The sequence below is a fragment of the Scyliorhinus torazame genome, chromosome 18, assembly GCF_047496885.1.
Source record: "Scyliorhinus torazame isolate Kashiwa2021f chromosome 18, sScyTor2.1, whole genome shotgun sequence".
Lineage (NCBI taxonomy): Eukaryota > Metazoa > Chordata > Chondrichthyes > Carcharhiniformes > Scyliorhinidae > Scyliorhinus > Scyliorhinus torazame.
In genome coordinates this window covers 71,720,154-71,738,550 of record NC_092724.1, presented here as the reverse complement: position 1 = coordinate 71,738,550, position 18,397 = coordinate 71,720,154, and the positions used below count along the sequence as shown (strand labels likewise).

The following is an 18,397-nucleotide window of genomic DNA, read 5'->3' as shown; positions in this document are numbered from 1 at the left end:
GCATAATTGAACAATCTGCTGCAACAGCAGTTCCTTGAACGTACAGTGTGTTTGTGTCTTCAGGCCAAAAGTGAACCTGGCTGTAAGAAGCGCACAGAACAGAAAGCAGGGACTATGAAGAAGGTCAACAAACAGAGTTCCAGCCGAAGAAGTGCACCTGATGGAGATCAATCTAAAGATAAGTAAGTGCTTCTATTGAAGACTACTCTCTGGTTTTACCAAAAGCTTTGTGCTGCAGAAATTTTATCGTTATTCCCCACTGGTTGTATCCTTTGTGCATTCACTAGGACCGGTCATTGTCAGAGGTAATTTTCCCTTCAAAATCTTTGCGTAATGTGACCCTAGAAAAAGATCATGTGGCCTTCTATTGATCCCATGCTGTGCATGAGCAGCATATCCTGTTGTATTCCCAAACCCAAACTGCCTGCATTTTGGGCTTATCTTGACCATTTGAACATACTTGACATCAGTAGAATCTCTATACAAGGGTGATTTACTTTTTCATCTGAAGGTGCTCTTGATTGAAGTGTTTCGATCCTCGACCAGAACTCTCCACCCCCAAAATTTTGTTGCAATCCAGTTAGGGACCAGCAACCTTTGTTGTGAAGCAGACAAAATTTGAAATCCCAGGTATTTACTAAGAGAATCAACCAAAGGTAAGTGGTTTAACTGTACAAAACTCAGCAAAGCCAACAGAACGCTATCTGTTCTATAATCTGTAACATCCAGAATTCATGAGGTAAATCTTATTAATAGACAAGCTTTGGTTGAACACACCACCAGCTGCACATTAAATGTCAGACACGGGCAGCATGGTGGCGCAGTGGTTAGCACTGCTGCCTCACCGTGCCGAGGTCCCGGGTTCAGCCAAACCCGGGTGAGCACGGATCTCTGGCTCACTGTCCGTGTGGAGTTTGCACATCCTCCCGTGTTTGCGTGGGTTTTGCCCCCACAACCCAAAGATGTGCAGGGTAGGTGGATTGGCAATGCTAAATTGCCCCTTAATTGGGAAAAATGAATTGGATACTCTTCATGTCAGATACAACCAAAACAGGTTCCATGAATTTCTCAGGAACCCATGCTGATGTCTGCGATCACGAGTCACCAAATCGTTTGAACTCTTGACTTCCTGACAAGGGATTTCAGCTCTCTTTCAGGGATTTCAGCTCTCTTTCAAAGCTATAGATGCTGATTTCCTTCAGTTGCTCCAACTTGGGCTGCCCAACTTGTCTGCTAGTTGATCAGTTACCTTTCTTGGACTGTGTCTCACTGGATTCCCAAGGCTGCACCCCAGCATCTAATTACCAGCAAGATTCTCACTCTGCAGCTACTCTAAGCATAGCACCAGTGCTTCCGGGCTTTCCTTTGTCCCAACAGCCAGTTTCACTGAGTTGCCACTGTTGCAGCGTTTTTCTGAACTCCAAACTCCCCAACTCCACCGAACAAATGCAGCACCTGCGGCCTCAGAGCCATAGCTCTCTTAGCTGCATGGAGCTGACCGTCCTCTTCTGTTCCTGACTCTTGTCATGCGGGCTTGTGTACTCCAGCCCATGGTCATTGTTTTTGCGCCACCCACGGCACATGCTGTCAGGGTGGCCGAGCTCTGCAATGTCTGAGGTAGGACCTGGAAGTCAATGTCCTCTGACTGCCACTGGAACCAAATGTGATGTGAAACAGGTTCTCAGCTTGAAGTCATTATCAAAAAAAAACACAATCAAACCAATTCTGAATTTCAAAAGAAAAACTGCAATGGTACATATGTGGCCCATCCACCTGTCGCTCCCTATGCTTGCACCGGAACTTGTGGGCATGCCAAGAATTATAGTCCTCAGCCACTCCAGAAAACCCAAGAACCCAACATTACAGATTCTCTCATAAGAGACAGCCAACTTATCCAGTGACTCTCTCCTCTTACAGACAGGCAAGATCTTGGGTTTTATGTCCAGTTTTGAGCTAGCCAGTGTGAAGTGACACCAATGGCAATTTTACCCCTGGATAAGGAAAAAAGGAATTAACTTGTACTCTTGCGTCTGGTTGCTATCCAAGGCTCTGCAAAACAAATACGTGGTTCTTGGATAAGAAAGTGATGTCCTGTTCATTCATTGCTACCATCCTGACCTATAATCTTTATTATTGTCACAAGTAGGCTTACATTAATGCTGCAATGAAGTTACTGTGATTCGCCCCTAGTTGCCACACTCTGGCGCCTGTTCAGGTACACTGAGGGAGAATTCAGAGTGTCCAATTCACCTGACAGCATGTCTTTCGGGATGTCTGGGAGGAAACCGGAGCACCCGGAGGAAACGACCGCAGACATGGGGAGAACGTGCAGACTTCGCACCGGCAGTGGCCCAAGCCGGAATCGAACCTGGGTCTCTGGCGCTGTGAAGCAACAGCGCTAACCGCTGTGCTACTCTGCCGTCATATTGACTCCCTTCCAACCTTCATGTTAAAAATCTCACCCTAGTTTTCAAACTGTCCCATATCCTTCTCCGTATCCCTAATCTGCTAATCATTTCTGGTATCTTGTGAATCCCCCGATTTGAATTATTCCACCATTGGCAGTTGTGCCTTCAGCTACCTGGATAGAAAGCTGGAATTCTCTCTCTAATCTTTTTCACCTCTCTACCTCCCTTTATCTCTTTCCTCATTAATTGCCCTCATCTATCGTAATATCTCATTATTTAGTTTGATGTCAGATTTTGTCTGATAAAGCTCCTGTGAAGTAACTTGTACGTTATACTCTGATAAAGGTGTAATTTTCAATCAATGCTTCTGTCACTGAATTGTAAATAAGCTCAGTATTGCATATGAAATACTTTACCCTGCTTGACTAAGAGAAAGTGTATGAAATATATGCCAATGATACTGGCTCAAACAGTTCATTCCATTTCAGGTCATCTGTCAATGGAAAAAAGGATTACAGAAATAACAACCAAGGAGGCTTCAAAAAACTAGTGGGTGAGGAGAGGAGAGACAGAAGGAGAGAAAAGGAAGATGGTGGATACAGACCACACGCAAGTAAGGGCAGCTGAGGGAAATGAGCATGCGAATAGTTAGCTGGACATTGGGTTAGCACATTACTGTTCACTCTGATTGAGGCTGGAACTCATTGATTAAAATCTCTTTACTGCCTGTAAAAGTCATTAAAGAAACGCAAGAACCAGAGTAGGCCATTTGGACCCCTCGCCATTCTACCCCCTTGCCCTCAATTCAGCTGCTGATGGCTGAACTGTACCTGAACTCCATTTCTTTGCCTTCGTACCTTAACCCTGATCCTCTTAGCGAACAAAACTCTAGTGATCTCGGACTTCAATTTCCATTGACCCCCGGCAAAGCAGCCATTTAAAAAAAAAATAAAAAATCTCAGGCACCTTAACCTCACCCACTCCCTCCCTCTACTGCACCTTCTGCAACCCCAAGGACAGCAGCCTGGGAGAACAAAATCCCAAACCTAAAGTATCTAAACCCATTCCTACTGGGCAGCTCATATTCCTTCTTCAGGTCCTCTAAGCTCACAAAGCTGCCCCCCCTCAAACAGGTCCCCGAACCACTCGATCCCTGCCTGCCGCCACCCTGAAACCTTGTGTCCAACACACACACACACACACACACACACACACACACACACACAACCCCGGTGTAAATTGTGATTGTCGCAAATCGGTGCGCAGACTGAGGCACCTTCCAACGACCGAAGCTTCTGCCATTTCCCCCATACCTTCAAGGCTGCCACCACCATGGGTTGGTGGAGTATCTGGCCGGCAACAGTGCTCCTAGACTCGTTGCCCAACAAGAGGCTGCCTCCATCCGCCCACATGCCGACTATACAGTCTGCGCAAATTTTTTTCCCTTCTTCACCCCCCCCCCCCTTTTCACTTTCAATTTCTGCCCACCTTACCAGTTTGCCGGTGTTCTGAAGTCTCATTGTTTTCAACAGATGTCTTATATTTCTGCTTTTTCCATTATCTGTTAATTTTCGAGTTATGCTCTGTTTACCTAGTGGGTCATTAACGTGCATGTAAAAAAAACACCAGTGATCTGAACATCAAAGCTCTGGGGGACACCGCTGTAGACCTCCCTCCAGACTAACTAATTTAGCATTTCTAGCAAAAATCGATTTATTTTGAGGCTGTTAATTCACAACCCATAACCCACTAGGATTGAGGAACTTTACATTGTGTGCCCAATAAATATTTTTTTTTATTTTTTTAAAATAAATGTAGTGTACCCAATTCATTTGTTCCAATTAAGAGGCAATTTAGCATGGCCAATCCACCTAGCCTGCACATCTTTCGGTTGTGGGGGCGAAACCCACACAAACACAGGGAGAATGTGCAAACTCCACACGGACAGTGACCCAGAGCTGGGATCGAACCTGGGACCTCGGCGCCGTGAGGCTGCAGGGCTAACCCACTGCGCCACCATCCTGCGCTCCCAATAAATATTATGATAGTCGAACTATGTGAGAAATTAAAAGCACAGCAGTGATTATGTTTTCAGTGAGTGCTTTCCTTTCTGATTTTTATCTAGGAAATCAAGGCGCAATGAGGAGAAGAAGTCGAGAAAGAAAAATGGTAGGTTCCTGAGCTGTGTGAAAGCCCTCTGGTTTTACAGTTGCAGCAGCTGATTGCAATGGTTCTTTGTTACTGATGTGGATTGTAGTGTGCTGCAGCTGAAAGGAGTGAGAAACATAATTCCCTGTCACTGCACTTCCTGATCTGAAGTATAGAGGAGTATCATGTTTAGCTAATTTGATTTGTTGCAACACCTTGCATTATCATTCTTTATTTTGATTTATGGCTGACTAATTTAAATATAATTTTTGGTACTTGTGTTTCCCACACACGGCACTGTTTGATTCTTTTAAAATAAATTTGAAGTGCCCAATTCGTTTTTGTTCCAATTAAGGGGCAATTTAGTGTGGCCAATCCACCTATCCCTCACATTTTGGGTTGTGGGGGTGAGACCCACACAGATACGGGGTGAATGTGCAAACTCCACACGGACAGTGACCCAGGGGCGGGATCGAACCCTGGTCCTTGGTGTCGTGAGGCAGCAGTGCTAACCATTGTGCCACCATACGGCCCACCGATTCTTTACCTAAAAGTCGGTATGTTTTTTGTAAACCCACTACGGTTTGTGATTGACTTAAAAAAACTTCTGTTGTGAAGACTCAACACTACTAACCCTTTGTTCAGCAAACACACAGATTTAATGCAAGAGATTTAAGTACAGTAAACAGAAGAAAGGTTTTTGGAGTTGTGGGGTGTTGGCATCCACATCCAGGGTTGGTGGTTAGGGCAGAATCTGTCAATATTATATGCTTAGTTGGACAGAACAAGGAACAAACCAGCATTCATATTGGAACATTGGAAATAGTAGGCCGTTTTGCCCCTTGAAGCTACTCAGCCTATCACCTAGATCATGACTGATCATCTACCTCAATGCCATTTCCCTGCACTACCCCTTCAAAAAACAATCAAATTCGTGAGACATGACTTTCCCCTTACAAAGCCATGCTGACGTTCCCTAATTAGCCCTTGCCTGTCTAAATGCCTGTAGATCCTGTCCCTCAGAATACCTTCTAACAATTTACCCACTACAGAAGTAAGGTTGACCGGTCTGTAGTTCCCAGGCTTATCCCTACAGCCCTTTTTAAACGAGGGCACAAGATTTGCTACCCTCCAATCTTCAGGCACCTCTCGTGTGGCTGGCGATGATTCAAAATCTCAGCTAGGGGACCGGCAATTTCCTCCCTAGCCTCCCACAACGTCCTGGGATACATTTCATTAGGTCCCAGGGATTTATCTATCTTGATGCGCTTTAATACCTCCAACACTGCCTTCTCTGTAATATGTACACTCCTCAAGACGTCACTTTTTATTTCCTTACATTGGTGCCTTTCAGAAAATACTGACAAGAAATATTCATTTTGGACCTCTCCCATCCCTTGTGGATCAGCACATAGATGACCTTGTTTATCCTTAAGAGGCCCTATCCGATAGTCCTTAGTCACCCTTTTACCCTTTATGTATCTGTAAAAGCTTTTTAGGTTTTCCTTTGCCTTATGTGACCAGACAATCGCATGTCCCCTTTTTGTCCTCCTGATTTCTCTCTTAACTCACTCCGACAAGCCCTATAATCGTCAAGGGATCCACTTGATCCCTGCTGTCTATGCATGTCATATGCCTCCTTTCTTTTGACCATGGCCTCAATATCCCGAATCATCCAGGGTTCCCTCCTTTTACCAGCCTTACCCTTACCTTTTATTGTTGAAGCAATGATGGCTTTAAGTCACACTTCATTCGAAAGAGAAAATGCTGGGAAATCTCAGCAAGTCTGGCAGCATCTATAGGGAGAGAAAAGAGCTAACGTTTCGAGTCCGATGACTCTTTGTCAAAGCCTAGCATCCGCAGTAATTTGTTTTTGTCCAGTCGCTCTTCATTCCTTGCTCTTACATATTCAAGGTCAGAGACCGGCTTGAAGTACAGAAATGTAGTATTCCATTGGACAGCAAGTGATGTATCAAATCAAATTGTGTGCTACTGATTTTACACGATACTGCATTTAAGTTGCTGCATTGCAGAAGACTTTGATCGCAGCTCAAAATAACATGTAGAGCTGTGGAGTTTAGTGTGCCAATGAACTCAGTCTTGGACTGGAGTTAACCTTCAATGACTTTATTTTTGTGGGAAAACAGATAAGGTCCAGGAGTCGACATAGAAGATCTCGCAGCAGAGATAGAGGAAGAAATTTTGTGTCCTTTGACAAACTGATAGCACTGAGAGAACGAGAACGCCATTGGGATCATAAGAGAGACCTCTGGGAAATCGAGAGAGACAGGTCAGTTCAACTTGCTGAATTTAAGATCCCTGCTCCCTTGATCTGAGTAACAAAAATGATCTAATTCTACATATTGATTAAAGATAGTTGTATATTAAATTAAGAGCAGTCATGCAAACAATTCAAAATTGATAGCAAGAGTACTGAGAACTTGCTCAGCGTGCATCTCTCACCCTCCCAGCCCCTTCCCGTCACTAGGACAAAAGATCCACTCTGCCCTGCATTTGTCACTAAAAAGTTGAAAGTACGCACAGCTGAGGGAACAATGTACACACCAGTATTTGCCAGAGTGAGGTTGATTGCCTGATGGGTTCTCCTGATCAGCTGCTGTAACTTTTGATGACATAGAGAGACTTTGTAGAACAGTGTTTACACCTAGGTTACTGTGATCTCTGCTGAAACTACAATCTTATCCCCCACAAATATTCAGCCTCTGTCATTTTAAGACATTGTTGCTTAAAAGGGTCAGTTGCTTATATCAACCAAAGAGCGAAAGCTGTTAACCATTGGCATGAAAGTCAATTTCAAAGTTGTTTTTAGTGTTTTAGCAGAAAGCTATAGCTCAAATTATTTTGTAAGTTAACAATTGTGTTCGCGCCTCATGAAACGTATCACCTGTGTTCACACCTGATTAAGGTCCGCTGAATGGAAAATTAAATATACAGAAGTAGCACCTCTTTGATGTCCAGTTGCTGTTTGTTTATTAGATACTTCCCATTCACTAAACATGGTTTGGGATTACAGTTTTACATAGTCTTTGGTATCTTCAGTAGTGATATCCAGTGTACATTAGAGCAGGGCTATCAATTACTTTGCTTCCCAGGATCTTTCCCATGTTACCAACACAATCTGGAGCTCCACTGTGATACTAATCCTTTCTGCAAAAATAAGTTACAAAAAATATGTATTCCTATTTGTGTACTTATTTTTTTGAAATTTATTTTACTGGCTTTTCCCATATTTATAAATCGTTGTTACTTATATACATTACATTTTTCTTGCCCGCGCTAATTCGCTTTATTTTACAGAGAGGTTTGTTTTGTCCTTCATTTGACTAATTGTACGTACATTTTGCTGCCCTCTGGATCGGTCTATGATATCCCCTCTTCCTCTCTCTTTCTCTCTCTCTCTCTTTCTCTCTCCCCCCCCCCAATTGGTTGCAGTACCCTTCCTCTTCTCTTGTGGTTTCCACAGGATTCTCCGACGTGCGATTAGGGAAGCGAAAGCAAGGGCGTTGGAGGGAGCCTTGCGCAGGAGGAGGTGGAGCTCACCCTGCTCAGTGCTTCGCTCCAGAGTCCCTATCCTACCTCTGTCCCCAGTTTGTCCTCCCATTTTTGTCTGGTCCCGTCCAGTGGTGTTCGGGCTCTGTCCAGTAGCTGTCCATATATTTTCCCACATAGGCACATGCTTGTGCCTATCAGGTCCTCTCGTAGTGTGCTTTCTGGGGCCCCGGGATACCCTATTGTCTCTTTGCAGAGGAAGTGCTTTATTTGGAGGTGTCTCAATTCCTGTCCTCGTGCTAGTTCCCACTTCCTCGTCAGTTCGTCCAGTGTCACCAGCCTGCGCCGTATGTAGAAGTTCCCGACTGTCAGTGTTCCCCCGTCCCGCTTCCATTTTTTGACGGTGGTATCTAGCATGTCTGGGGGGAATCTGTGATTGCCGCAGATGGGGGCCATAAGGGACATTTTGGTTATCCTGAAGTGCTGTGTCAACTGGGTCCACATTCTCAGTGTGGCTGCTACCACTGGGCTCGTTGTGTACCTTGTTGAGGAGGATGGGAGTGCTGCTGTGGCCAGGGTCCGGAGGGTTGTTCCTTTACAGGATGCCTCCTCCATTTGTACCCAATCTGTGTCGGGTTCTTGTATCCATCCCCTCACATTTTCTGCCGTTGCTGCCCAGTGGTAGTATTGTAGGTTTGGTAGAGCCAGGCCCCCTCTGACTTTTCCTCGGTTTGGGAATTCTCGGGTTCTTGCCCCCCCACACAAATGCCATGATTAGCCTGTCTATGTTTTGGAAAAAGGCCTTGGGGATGAAGATCGGGATGGATCTAAACAGGAAGAGGAACCTTGGCAGTACGTTCATCTTGATCGACTGCACTCTTCCCGCCAGGGAGAGTGGAAGTGAGCCCCACCGTTGAAGGTCTTTTCTTACTTCTTCCACCAGGCTGGTCAGGTTCCACTTGTGGATCTGTGTCCAGCCCCTGGCAATTTAGATCCCCAGATAACGGAATCAGTTCTGGGCCGTTTTGAACGGGAGCCCCTTCAGCTCTGTCCCTTCCCCTTTAGGGTTCACTGGGAATGTCTCACTTTTGCCCAGGCTAAGTTTGTAGCCTGCGAAGGTTCCAAACTCTTTCAGTATTTGCAGTATTGCCTTCAGTCCCTCCTGTGGCTTCGCGCCATAGAGGAGCAGGTCATCTGCATAGAGTGAGACTCTATGCTCTCTGCCTCCTCTCCGGATTTCCTTCCAGCTTTTTGCGTCCAGCAGGGCTATCGCCAGGGGTTTGATCGCTAGTGCGAACAAGAGTGGGGACAGAGGGCAGTCTCTCTGAAGCTGGAAGTATTCAGAGCTGGTGGTGTTAGTTCGTGCACTCACTTTGGGAGCGTTGTACAGGAGCCTCACCCAGGCAGTGAATCCTGCTCCAAGCCCAAACCGTTCCAGTACCTTGAGGAGGTAGCTCCATTCGACTCTGTCAAAGACCTTTTCTGCATCCAGGGAGACGATCACCTCTGGTGTTCTCTCCCTGGGATGGGGTCATTATCACATTCAGCAGCCGCCTGATATTTACTGTGAGCCGCCTACCCTTGACAAAGCCCGTTTGGTCCTCTGCGACCACCTCTGGTACCTTTGCGAGTATTTTCACATTCACATTCAGAGGTGTACAGTGTCCAGTAGAAGGTCTCGAATGCCTGATTGACCTCCTTTGGCTCTGTTACCAGTCTGCCTTTGCTATCCTTAACCTGCGCTATTTCCCTCGTGACTGCCTGCTTTCTCAGCTGGTGAGCCAATAGACGGCCAGCCTTGTCTCCGTGTTTGTAGAAGGTCCCCCGTGTCTGGCGGAGTTGGCACACTGCTTTCCTAGTAGATAGCAGGTTAAAGTCCATTTGCAGCTTTTTCCTCTCCGTCAGCAGCTCTACGGTCGGGGCCTCGGAGTACTTTCGATCGACTTCCAAAATGGATTCCACTAGCTGTTGCCTGGCCAACCTCTCTTCCCTATCTCTACTCGCCTTGTAGGCTATGATCTCTCCTCTGATCACGGCCTTCAGTGCCTCCCAAAACATGGAGGATGAGACCTCCCCGTTTTGGTTGTTACTAATGTAATTGCCTATGGCCTGCGATATTTTTTGGCAGAAAGCCTTGTCCTCCAGGAGGTCTGTGTCCAGCCTCCATGTGGGGCGCTGGGCCCGGCCTGTCTCCAACCTCTCATCCATATAATGTGGAGCGTGATCGGCGATAACGATCGCGGAGTCGTTCTCGTGATCGCTGGAAGTACCTATTTCCCCACTGCAAAGTAGCCGATACGTGTGTATACCTTGTGCACCTGCGAAAAGAACGAGAACTCCTTTTCTCCCAGGTGCAGGAACCTCCATGGGTCTCCCCCCCCCCCCCCCCCCCCCCAAAATCTGTTCCATGAAGGTCCATGAAGCCATGCCATGCCCAGTTCTGGGGTTTGATCGGTCGGTCAGTGGGTCCAGCACGCAGTTAAAGTCGCCTCCCCCATAATCAGTCGGCGTGTGTCAAGGTCAGGGATGTCCACCATGGTCTTCTTTATGAATTCTGAGTCGTCCCAGTTGGGAGCGTACACATTTACCAGTCTGACAGGTGCCCCTTCCAGGACCCCACTGACCATGACGTACCTTCCGCCTGGGTCCGCAACTGTCTTGGTTCCCGTAAACCTCGTCCTTTTGCTAATTAATATTGCTAACCCTCGTCCTGTAGCATGAGTGGTACGTCTGTCCCACCCAGCCCTTCCTGACCAGCAGGTGGTCCTTCTCCCTCAGGTGCATCTCTTGTAGGGGTAGGCTTCTTAGGTGGGCGAACACTCTGGATCTTTTCACTGGGCCGTTGAGTCCCCTTACATTCCAGGTAACAATCCTGATGGGAGGTTTCTGCCCCCCCCCCCCCCCCCCCCCCAGTCCTGTGGGATCGCTCATAATTACCTGGTGGATGCGCCCCTGCACTCCGAGGTTTCCCTTTGATAGGGGGCCGTCCAAAATGGCCAGGGTCACCGCTCTCACCATGGGGTCGGGCTCCAGCGCTCAGGGGTTTCCCTTTGCCCGGGGTCACCCAATGTGGCACCAGCTGTGTGTATGCCACACGGATGCGCTCCGGGGTCTCCCTCTGCCCTGATGCCCTTTCGAGTGGCTGTTTGCGGTACCCTCTTGGTTCCTTGTCCTACTCCACGCCTGCCGAGGCCTATGTCTGTACTGCTTCACTATCTCACCCTTCTCTTTGCTTCTCTTTTGTTCTGCGTTCTCCCCCAGACTTCCCCACCTCCCCCCCCAGCCTCTGTCCCTTTGCCGCCCCCCCCCCCCCCCCTCCCCTCCTTGTGCCAGATGCTCCCCTTCCCCTGAGAGGGACGCCGTGGCCCTCCTTCCTTCCTGCCCTCCCGTGCTGGCCCTCCTCGCTCGTACGGTGACCCTCCTCCCAGTATTTGCCCAGTTCTGGCCCTGTTTAAGCTTTCTCCTACTGGCCCTTGTCTCGTCCTCCTGTTTGCTTTCCTCACCCTCACTTCCCTCGCTCCACTCCTCCCCATTGCATTGAGAGAGGAGACAAGCTCTGAGACAAGACAGCACAGTCCCGCGCAAGGCATAACACATGTGCACAGTTCATGAGTCCATTGTCCTTGTTTGCGGTCTGTCCTCCATTCTGTTCTGGTTTTCCCTTCCTTTTCCGTCCCCATGTCTTTCATTGCGGTTGCGTGTGCTCCTCCAAAGAACAAAGAAAAGTACAGCACAGGAACAGGCCCTTCGGCCCTCCAAGCCTGTGCCGACCATGCTGCTCATCTAAACTACAATTTTCTACACTTCCTGGGTCCCAATCCCTCTATTCCCATCCTATTCATGCATTTGTCAAGATGCCCCTTAAATGTCACTATCGTCCCTGCTTCCACCACCTCCTCCGGTAGCGAGTTCCAGGCACCCACTACCCTCTATGTAAAAAAACTTGCCTCGTCCATCTGCTCTAAACCTTGCCCCTCGCACCTTAAACCTATGCCCCCTAGTAATTGACCCCTCTACCCTGGGGAAAAGCCTCTGAGTATCCACTCTATCTATGCCCCTCATAATTTTGTAGACCTCTATCAGGTCGCCCCTCAACCTCCGTCGTTCCAGTGAGAACAAACCGAGTTTATTCAACCGCTCCTAGTAGCTAATGCCCTCCATACCAGGCAACATCCTGGTAAATCTCTTCTGCCTCTCTAAAGCCTCCACATTCTTCTGGGAATGTGGCGACCAGAATTGAACACTATACTTCAAGTGTGGCCTAACTAAGGTTCTATACAGCTGCAACGTGACTTGCCAATTCTTATACTCCATGCCCTGGCCAATGAAGGCAAGCATGCCGTATGCCTTCTTGACTACCTTCTCCACCTGTGTTGCCCCTTTCAGTGACCTGTGGACCTGTACACCTTGATCTCTCTGACTTTCAATACACTTGAGGGTTCTACCATTCACTATATATTTCCTAACTGCATTAGACCTTCCAAAATGCATTACCTCACATTTGCCCGGATTAAACTCTATCTGCCATCTCTCCGCCCAAGTCTCCAAACAATCTAAATCCTGCTGTATCTGACAGTCCTCATGGCTATCCGCAATTCCACCAACCTTTTGTGTCGTCTGCAAACTTACTAATCAGACAGTTACATTTTCCTACAAATCATTTATATATACTACGAACAGCAAAGGTCCCAGCACTGATCCCTGTGGAACACCACTAGTCACAGCCCTCCAATTAGAAAAGCACCCTTCCATTGCTACTCTCTGCCTTCTATGACCTGGCCAGTTCTGTATCCACCTTGCCAGCTCATCCCTGATCCTGTGTGACTTCACCTTTTCTACCAGTCTACCATGAGGGACCTTGTCAAAGGCCTTACTGAAGTCCATTTAGACAACATCTACTACCCTACCTGCATCCATCATCTTTGTGATCTCTTCGAAAAACTCTTATCCAGTTAGTGAGACACGACCTCCCCTTCACAAAACCATGCTGCCTCTCACTAATACGTCCATTTGCTTCCAAATGGGAGCAGATCCTGTCTCGAAGAATTCTCTCCAGTAATTTTCCTACCACTGACGTAAGGCTAACCGGCCTGTAGTTCCCTGGATTATCCTTGCTACCCTTCTTAAACAAAGGAACAACATTGGCTATTCTCCAGACCTCCGGGACATCACCTGAAGACAGTGAGGATCCAAAAATTTCTGTCAAGGCCTCAGCAGTTTCCTCTCTAGCCTCCTTCAGTATTCTGGGGTAGATCCCATCAGGCCCTGGGGACTTATCTACCGTAATATTTTTCAAGACGCCCAACACCTCGTCTTTTTGGATCTCAATGTGACCCAGGCTATCTACACCCCCTTCTCCAGACTCAACATCTACCAATTCCTTCTCTTTGGTGAATACTGATGCAAAGTAATCATTTAGTACCTCGCCCATTTCCTCTGGCTCCACACATAGATTCCCTTGCCTATCCTTTCCCTGGCTACCCCCTTGCTTTTTATGTACGTGTAAAAAGCCTTGGGATTTTCCTTGACCCTATTTGCCAATGACTTCGTGACCCCTTCTAGCCCTCCTGACTCCTTGCTTAAGTTCCTTCCTACTTTCCTTATATTCCACACCGGTTTCGTCTGTTCCCAGCCTTCTCGCCCTGACAAATGCCTCCTTTTTCTTCTTGACGAGGCCTACAATATCTCTCGTTATCCAAGGATCCCGAAAATTGCCGTATTTATCCTTCTTCCTCACAGGAACATGCCGGTCTTGAATTCCTTTCAACTGACACTTGAAAGCCTCCCACATGTCAGATGTTGATTTACCCTCAAACACCCTCCACCAATCTAGGTTCTTCAGTTCCCGCCTAATGTTGTTATAATTAGCCTTCCCCCAATTTAGCACATTCACCCTAGGACCACTCTTATCCTTGTCCACCAGCACTTTAAAACTTACTGAATTGTGGTCACTGTTCCCGAAATGCTCCCCTACTGAAACTTCTACCTGGCTGGGCTCATTCCCCAATACCAGGTCCAGTACAGCCCCATCCCTAGTTGGACTGTCTACATATTGTTTTAAGAAGCCCTCCTGGATACTCCTTACATACTCTGCCCCTTCTAAGCACCTGGCACTAAATGAGTCCCAGTCAATATTGGGGAAGTTGAAGTCTCCCTGTTGTTTTTACTCTTTTCCAAAATCTGTCTACCTATCATAGAATTTACAGTGCAGAAGGAGGCCATTTGGCCCATCGAGTCTGCGCCGGCTCTTAGAAGGAGCACCCTACCCAAGGTCAACACCCCTATCCCCGTAACCCCACCCAACACTAATGGCAATTTTGGACACTAAGGGCAATTTGGCATGGCCAATCCACCTAACCTGCACATCTTTGGACTGTGGGAGGAAACCGGAGCACCCGGAGGAAACCCACGCACACACAGGGAGAACGTGCAGACTCCGCACAGACAGTGACCCAAGCCGGGAATCGAACCTGGGACCCTGGAGCTGTGAAGCAATTGTGCTAACCACCATGCTACCGTGCTGCCCTATCTGCTCCTCTATCTCCCGCTGGCTGTTGGGAGGCCTGTAGTAAACCCCCAACATTGTGACTGCACCCTTCTTATTCCTGATCTCTACCCATATAGCCTCACTGCCCTCTGAGGTGTCCTCCCGTAGTACAGCTGTGATAGTCTCCCGAACCAGTAGCGCAACTCCGCCTCCCCTTTTACATCCCCCTCTATCCCGCCTGAAACATCTAAATCCTGGAACGTTTAGCTGCCAATCCTGCCCTTCCCTCAACCAGGTCTCTGTAATGGCAACAACATCATAGTTCCAAGTACTAATCCAAGCTCTAAGTTCATCTGCCTTACCCGTAATACTTCTTGCAGTAAAACATATGCACTTCAGGCCACCAGACCCGATAGGAGCTCCCTGAACTCCTGCTGCAGGACCTCATGCCCCTTCCTGCCTATGTCGTTAGTGCCAATATGTACAGCAACCTCTGCCTGTTTGCCCTCCCCCTTCAGGATGCCCACTACCCGTTCGGAGACATCCTGGACCCTGGCACCAGGGAGGCAACATACCACCCTGGAGTCTCTGTCACGTCCACAGAAGCGCCTATCTGTGCCCCTGACTATAGAGCCCCCTGTGACTATTGCTCTTCTGCGCTTTGACCCTCCCTGCTCTGGCTGCTGCTGTTTTCCCCTGATAGGCTATCCCCCCCCTACAGTATCCAAAGGGGTATACCTGTTCGAGAGGGGGACAACCACAGGGGATTCCTGCACTGACTGCCTGCCATTCTGGTGGTCACCCATTTCTCTGCCTGCACCTTGGGTATGACCACATTTATATAACTGCTATCTGTGACTATCTGCAATACTATATGCCCAAGCATTGTGCCTTTTTCAGTTGGAATAAAAAGTGTGGGGGACAACTTCCCTGGTTCATTCCCCATGGTAACACTTCAACCAATCAACGTCAACATGCCTTTTATGAATTTAAACAGAAGCTTGGGTATCACTGCCACAGGTACATTCTCCATGACAACATTTTGACCAGTGTCCATCTGCCATATAATCAGCGTCCTTTCCTATGCAGTGTACATTGTTGTTCCCTTTCAAATTTGTCCAGACCAGTGCAAGATGAAAAGCTTCAACATATATTTTCTGCAGCATGCAATTGTGTGGTGATTGTTACTTTGAGCATTTAGTATTCAATTTTGTAAGTAGACCAGAGATATGCGCTGCCAGCTGTGGTTTGATTGTTTCAGCATGAACATTTTTTTCCTGCATGAAAGAATGCAGGAACTCAAACATATCTGTGGTCCCCTTACAGACTTGCAGTTCCCTATTGAACACACCAATTTTTTAACCCGAGGCAAAATATTGAGTTCTTCCACCTTGCGGCTTTATTCAGCTTGCCATGAATTCTTCACAAAACAACAAGTCATCTTTTGTTTCCTTACTGTACATCATCTGAACATAGTCAAGTAAATGGAACATTTTAGAGAATTCTATGGGTTCATCAAGTCCAATAGCAAAATCATTGCCATATAGTCAAGAATTAATGCAAAGCAAAACTGCATGGTCTGACATCAAATCAATCTGCGTTTGACAGTGCCATTTGACACCAGTACTTTTGCAATTCCTTGGTCTCCCTTATGATTTCATATGGCAATGCCAACCCCTCCGGAATCGTGCTTTTATGCTATAGCAATTTTAGTAAACGCCACTAAGGATGAGACAACAGACTTTTCATCAGCAGCAGTTGTTGTGGATTTCATTACTGTACTATCAGCTAGTTTGTTCAAAAAGCAAACATTACCTTAACTGTCTTAAATATCTAATTTGGAGAAATTAATTGGGGAATAATTATGCAGAAATTACATGCTGCAGTTGAGGTGGTTATATACAGTACAGACCTGTGGTATAACCACGTGAATTAAGTCAGTTGCTGTCCTGGTACACAAGAAGGGACATAGAAGTATGTGTATTATGGAGCCACAGTTCTTTCCCCAGATGACAAAACAAAATTAATTTTAATAAACTAAGCATGTTTTGTAGCAGGAATGAAAAATTAGAAGCATGTGTATTTTGGAGCCGCAGTACTTTCTCCAGATGACAACAAAACAAAATTAATTTTAATAAACTAAGCATGTTTTGCAGCAGGAGTGAAAACTTAGCAATGTCTTCAACCTGAGAGTGATCTTGGAGAAAATATGGGAATTGACCTGCATTTTTGTATCTTTTTAAATTGTGAACTATTAAAAGACCTTCAATTCAGTCAAATATAGAATGATTGAGGAGCCAGCAGGGTATTAGAACAGGAGTGTAGGCTCTTTAAGTCTGTTCTGCCATTTAGTGAAATCATGATGATCGGCCAAGCTCCTTCCACCTGCCTTTGATCCCATATCCCGTGATACCCTGAGCTAAAACTCTGTCAATCTTGGACGTAAGAGTTCCATTTGAGCCCGCGCACCAATAACCTGTTAGTCATTGAGTCACAGAAGGAGTCCATGCTGGCAATTTGTAGAGCAATCCAATCAGTCCCACCTCTAGCCCCATGTATTTCCACTTTGTCTTACCAAAACCTCACTTGTTGCCCCTTCCTTATATGATCGGTTAATGGATACAGCTTTTCTTTGTCGACTATATCTGAACTAGTTATAATCTTCTATACCTCTTTCAGGGAGGCGGTAGCGTAGTGGTATTGTCACTGGACTAATAATCCAGATATCCAGGGTAACGCTTTGGGGACACCAGGGCAAATGGTGAAATTTGAATTCAATTGAAATCTGGAATTACAAGTCTAAATGATGACCATTGTCAATTGTCGTAAAAATTAATGTCCTATTGGGAACTAAATCTGCCATCCTCACCTGGTCTATATGTGATTCCAGATCCAGGGCAATGTGGTTGACTTTTTTTTTTTTAAAACCCCCTCCGTTCAAGGGCAATCAGGGACAGGCAACAAATGTTGGCCTTGCCTGCAACACACATCCCATGAAACAAAGACTTTTTTCAAATCTCTCAATCTCCTTTGCGACAAGGGAAACAATTTCAGCTTTGCCAACCGAACCTTGGAGTTAAAATCTCTGATCCATTGAACTATTCTGGTAAATCTCCTCGCATCCTAAGTGTGGTGAGCAGAACTGATGCAGTACCATAGTTGTGCCCTAACTTCATAAAGGCTCAGCACAACTTGCCTGCTTCGTACCTCTGTTTAGAAACCCAAGGTCCTTTGTACTTCACTAATTACTCTTGTCAATGCCCTGCCATCTCTACACATGGACCCCAAGGCTTTCCTGTCCCAATGCACTCTTTAGAATGTTGCCAGTGAATCTATATTTCGTCTCCCTTTCCCTTCTGCCAAAATGCATCACATCACAATTCTCTAATAACGAGAAGACACCGATTTAAAGTAATTGGCAAACAGGAATGGACAGTTTTTTATGCAGTGAGTGAGGAGGTGAAATACAGCCTGAAATGGTGGTGGAAGCCGATTCAAGGGGATTTGGATGATACTTGAAAATGAGAGTTTGCAGGGCTATGGGAAAGAGTGGAGAAGTGGGGCTAATTGGATAATTTTGACCTGATGGGTCGAATAGCCTTCTTTATCCCGTAAGTTTCGATGAATCCTGATGTGTTAATTTTCTTTTTGCAGCAGAGGAAGTGAGATGTGGGAGCGAGAAAGCAGAAGGGAACGGGAAGGGAGAGAGATGCTGGCGAGGGAACGAGACCGACTGCAAATTGAGAGGATGCGTCTTGAAAGAGAGAGACTGGAGCGAGAGGCACTGGAAAGAGAAAGATTGCTCATAGAAGGGGTAAGGAAAGGAAACTGAAGGACGGACTAT

The 18,397-nt window shown here is 46.6% G+C and overlaps 1 protein-coding gene across 1 annotated transcript in view; it reads left to right on the top strand.

Moving 5' to 3' along the window:
• The window catches only part of LOC140395294 (scaffold attachment factor B1-like), a 525,130-nt gene that overhangs the window by 445,613 nt on the left and 61,120 nt on the right, over nt 1–18,397 (top strand). The window contains exons 15-19 of the mRNA XM_072482881.1: nt 64–182; nt 2,897–3,021; nt 4,534–4,577; nt 6,704–6,846; nt 18,208–18,367. Of these exons, the coding sequence (XP_072338982.1) occupies nt 64–182; nt 2,897–3,021; nt 4,534–4,577; nt 6,704–6,846; nt 18,208–18,367 (591 nt within the window). The remainder of the gene's footprint in view (nt 1–63; nt 183–2,896; nt 3,022–4,533; nt 4,578–6,703; nt 6,847–18,207; nt 18,368–18,397) is intronic.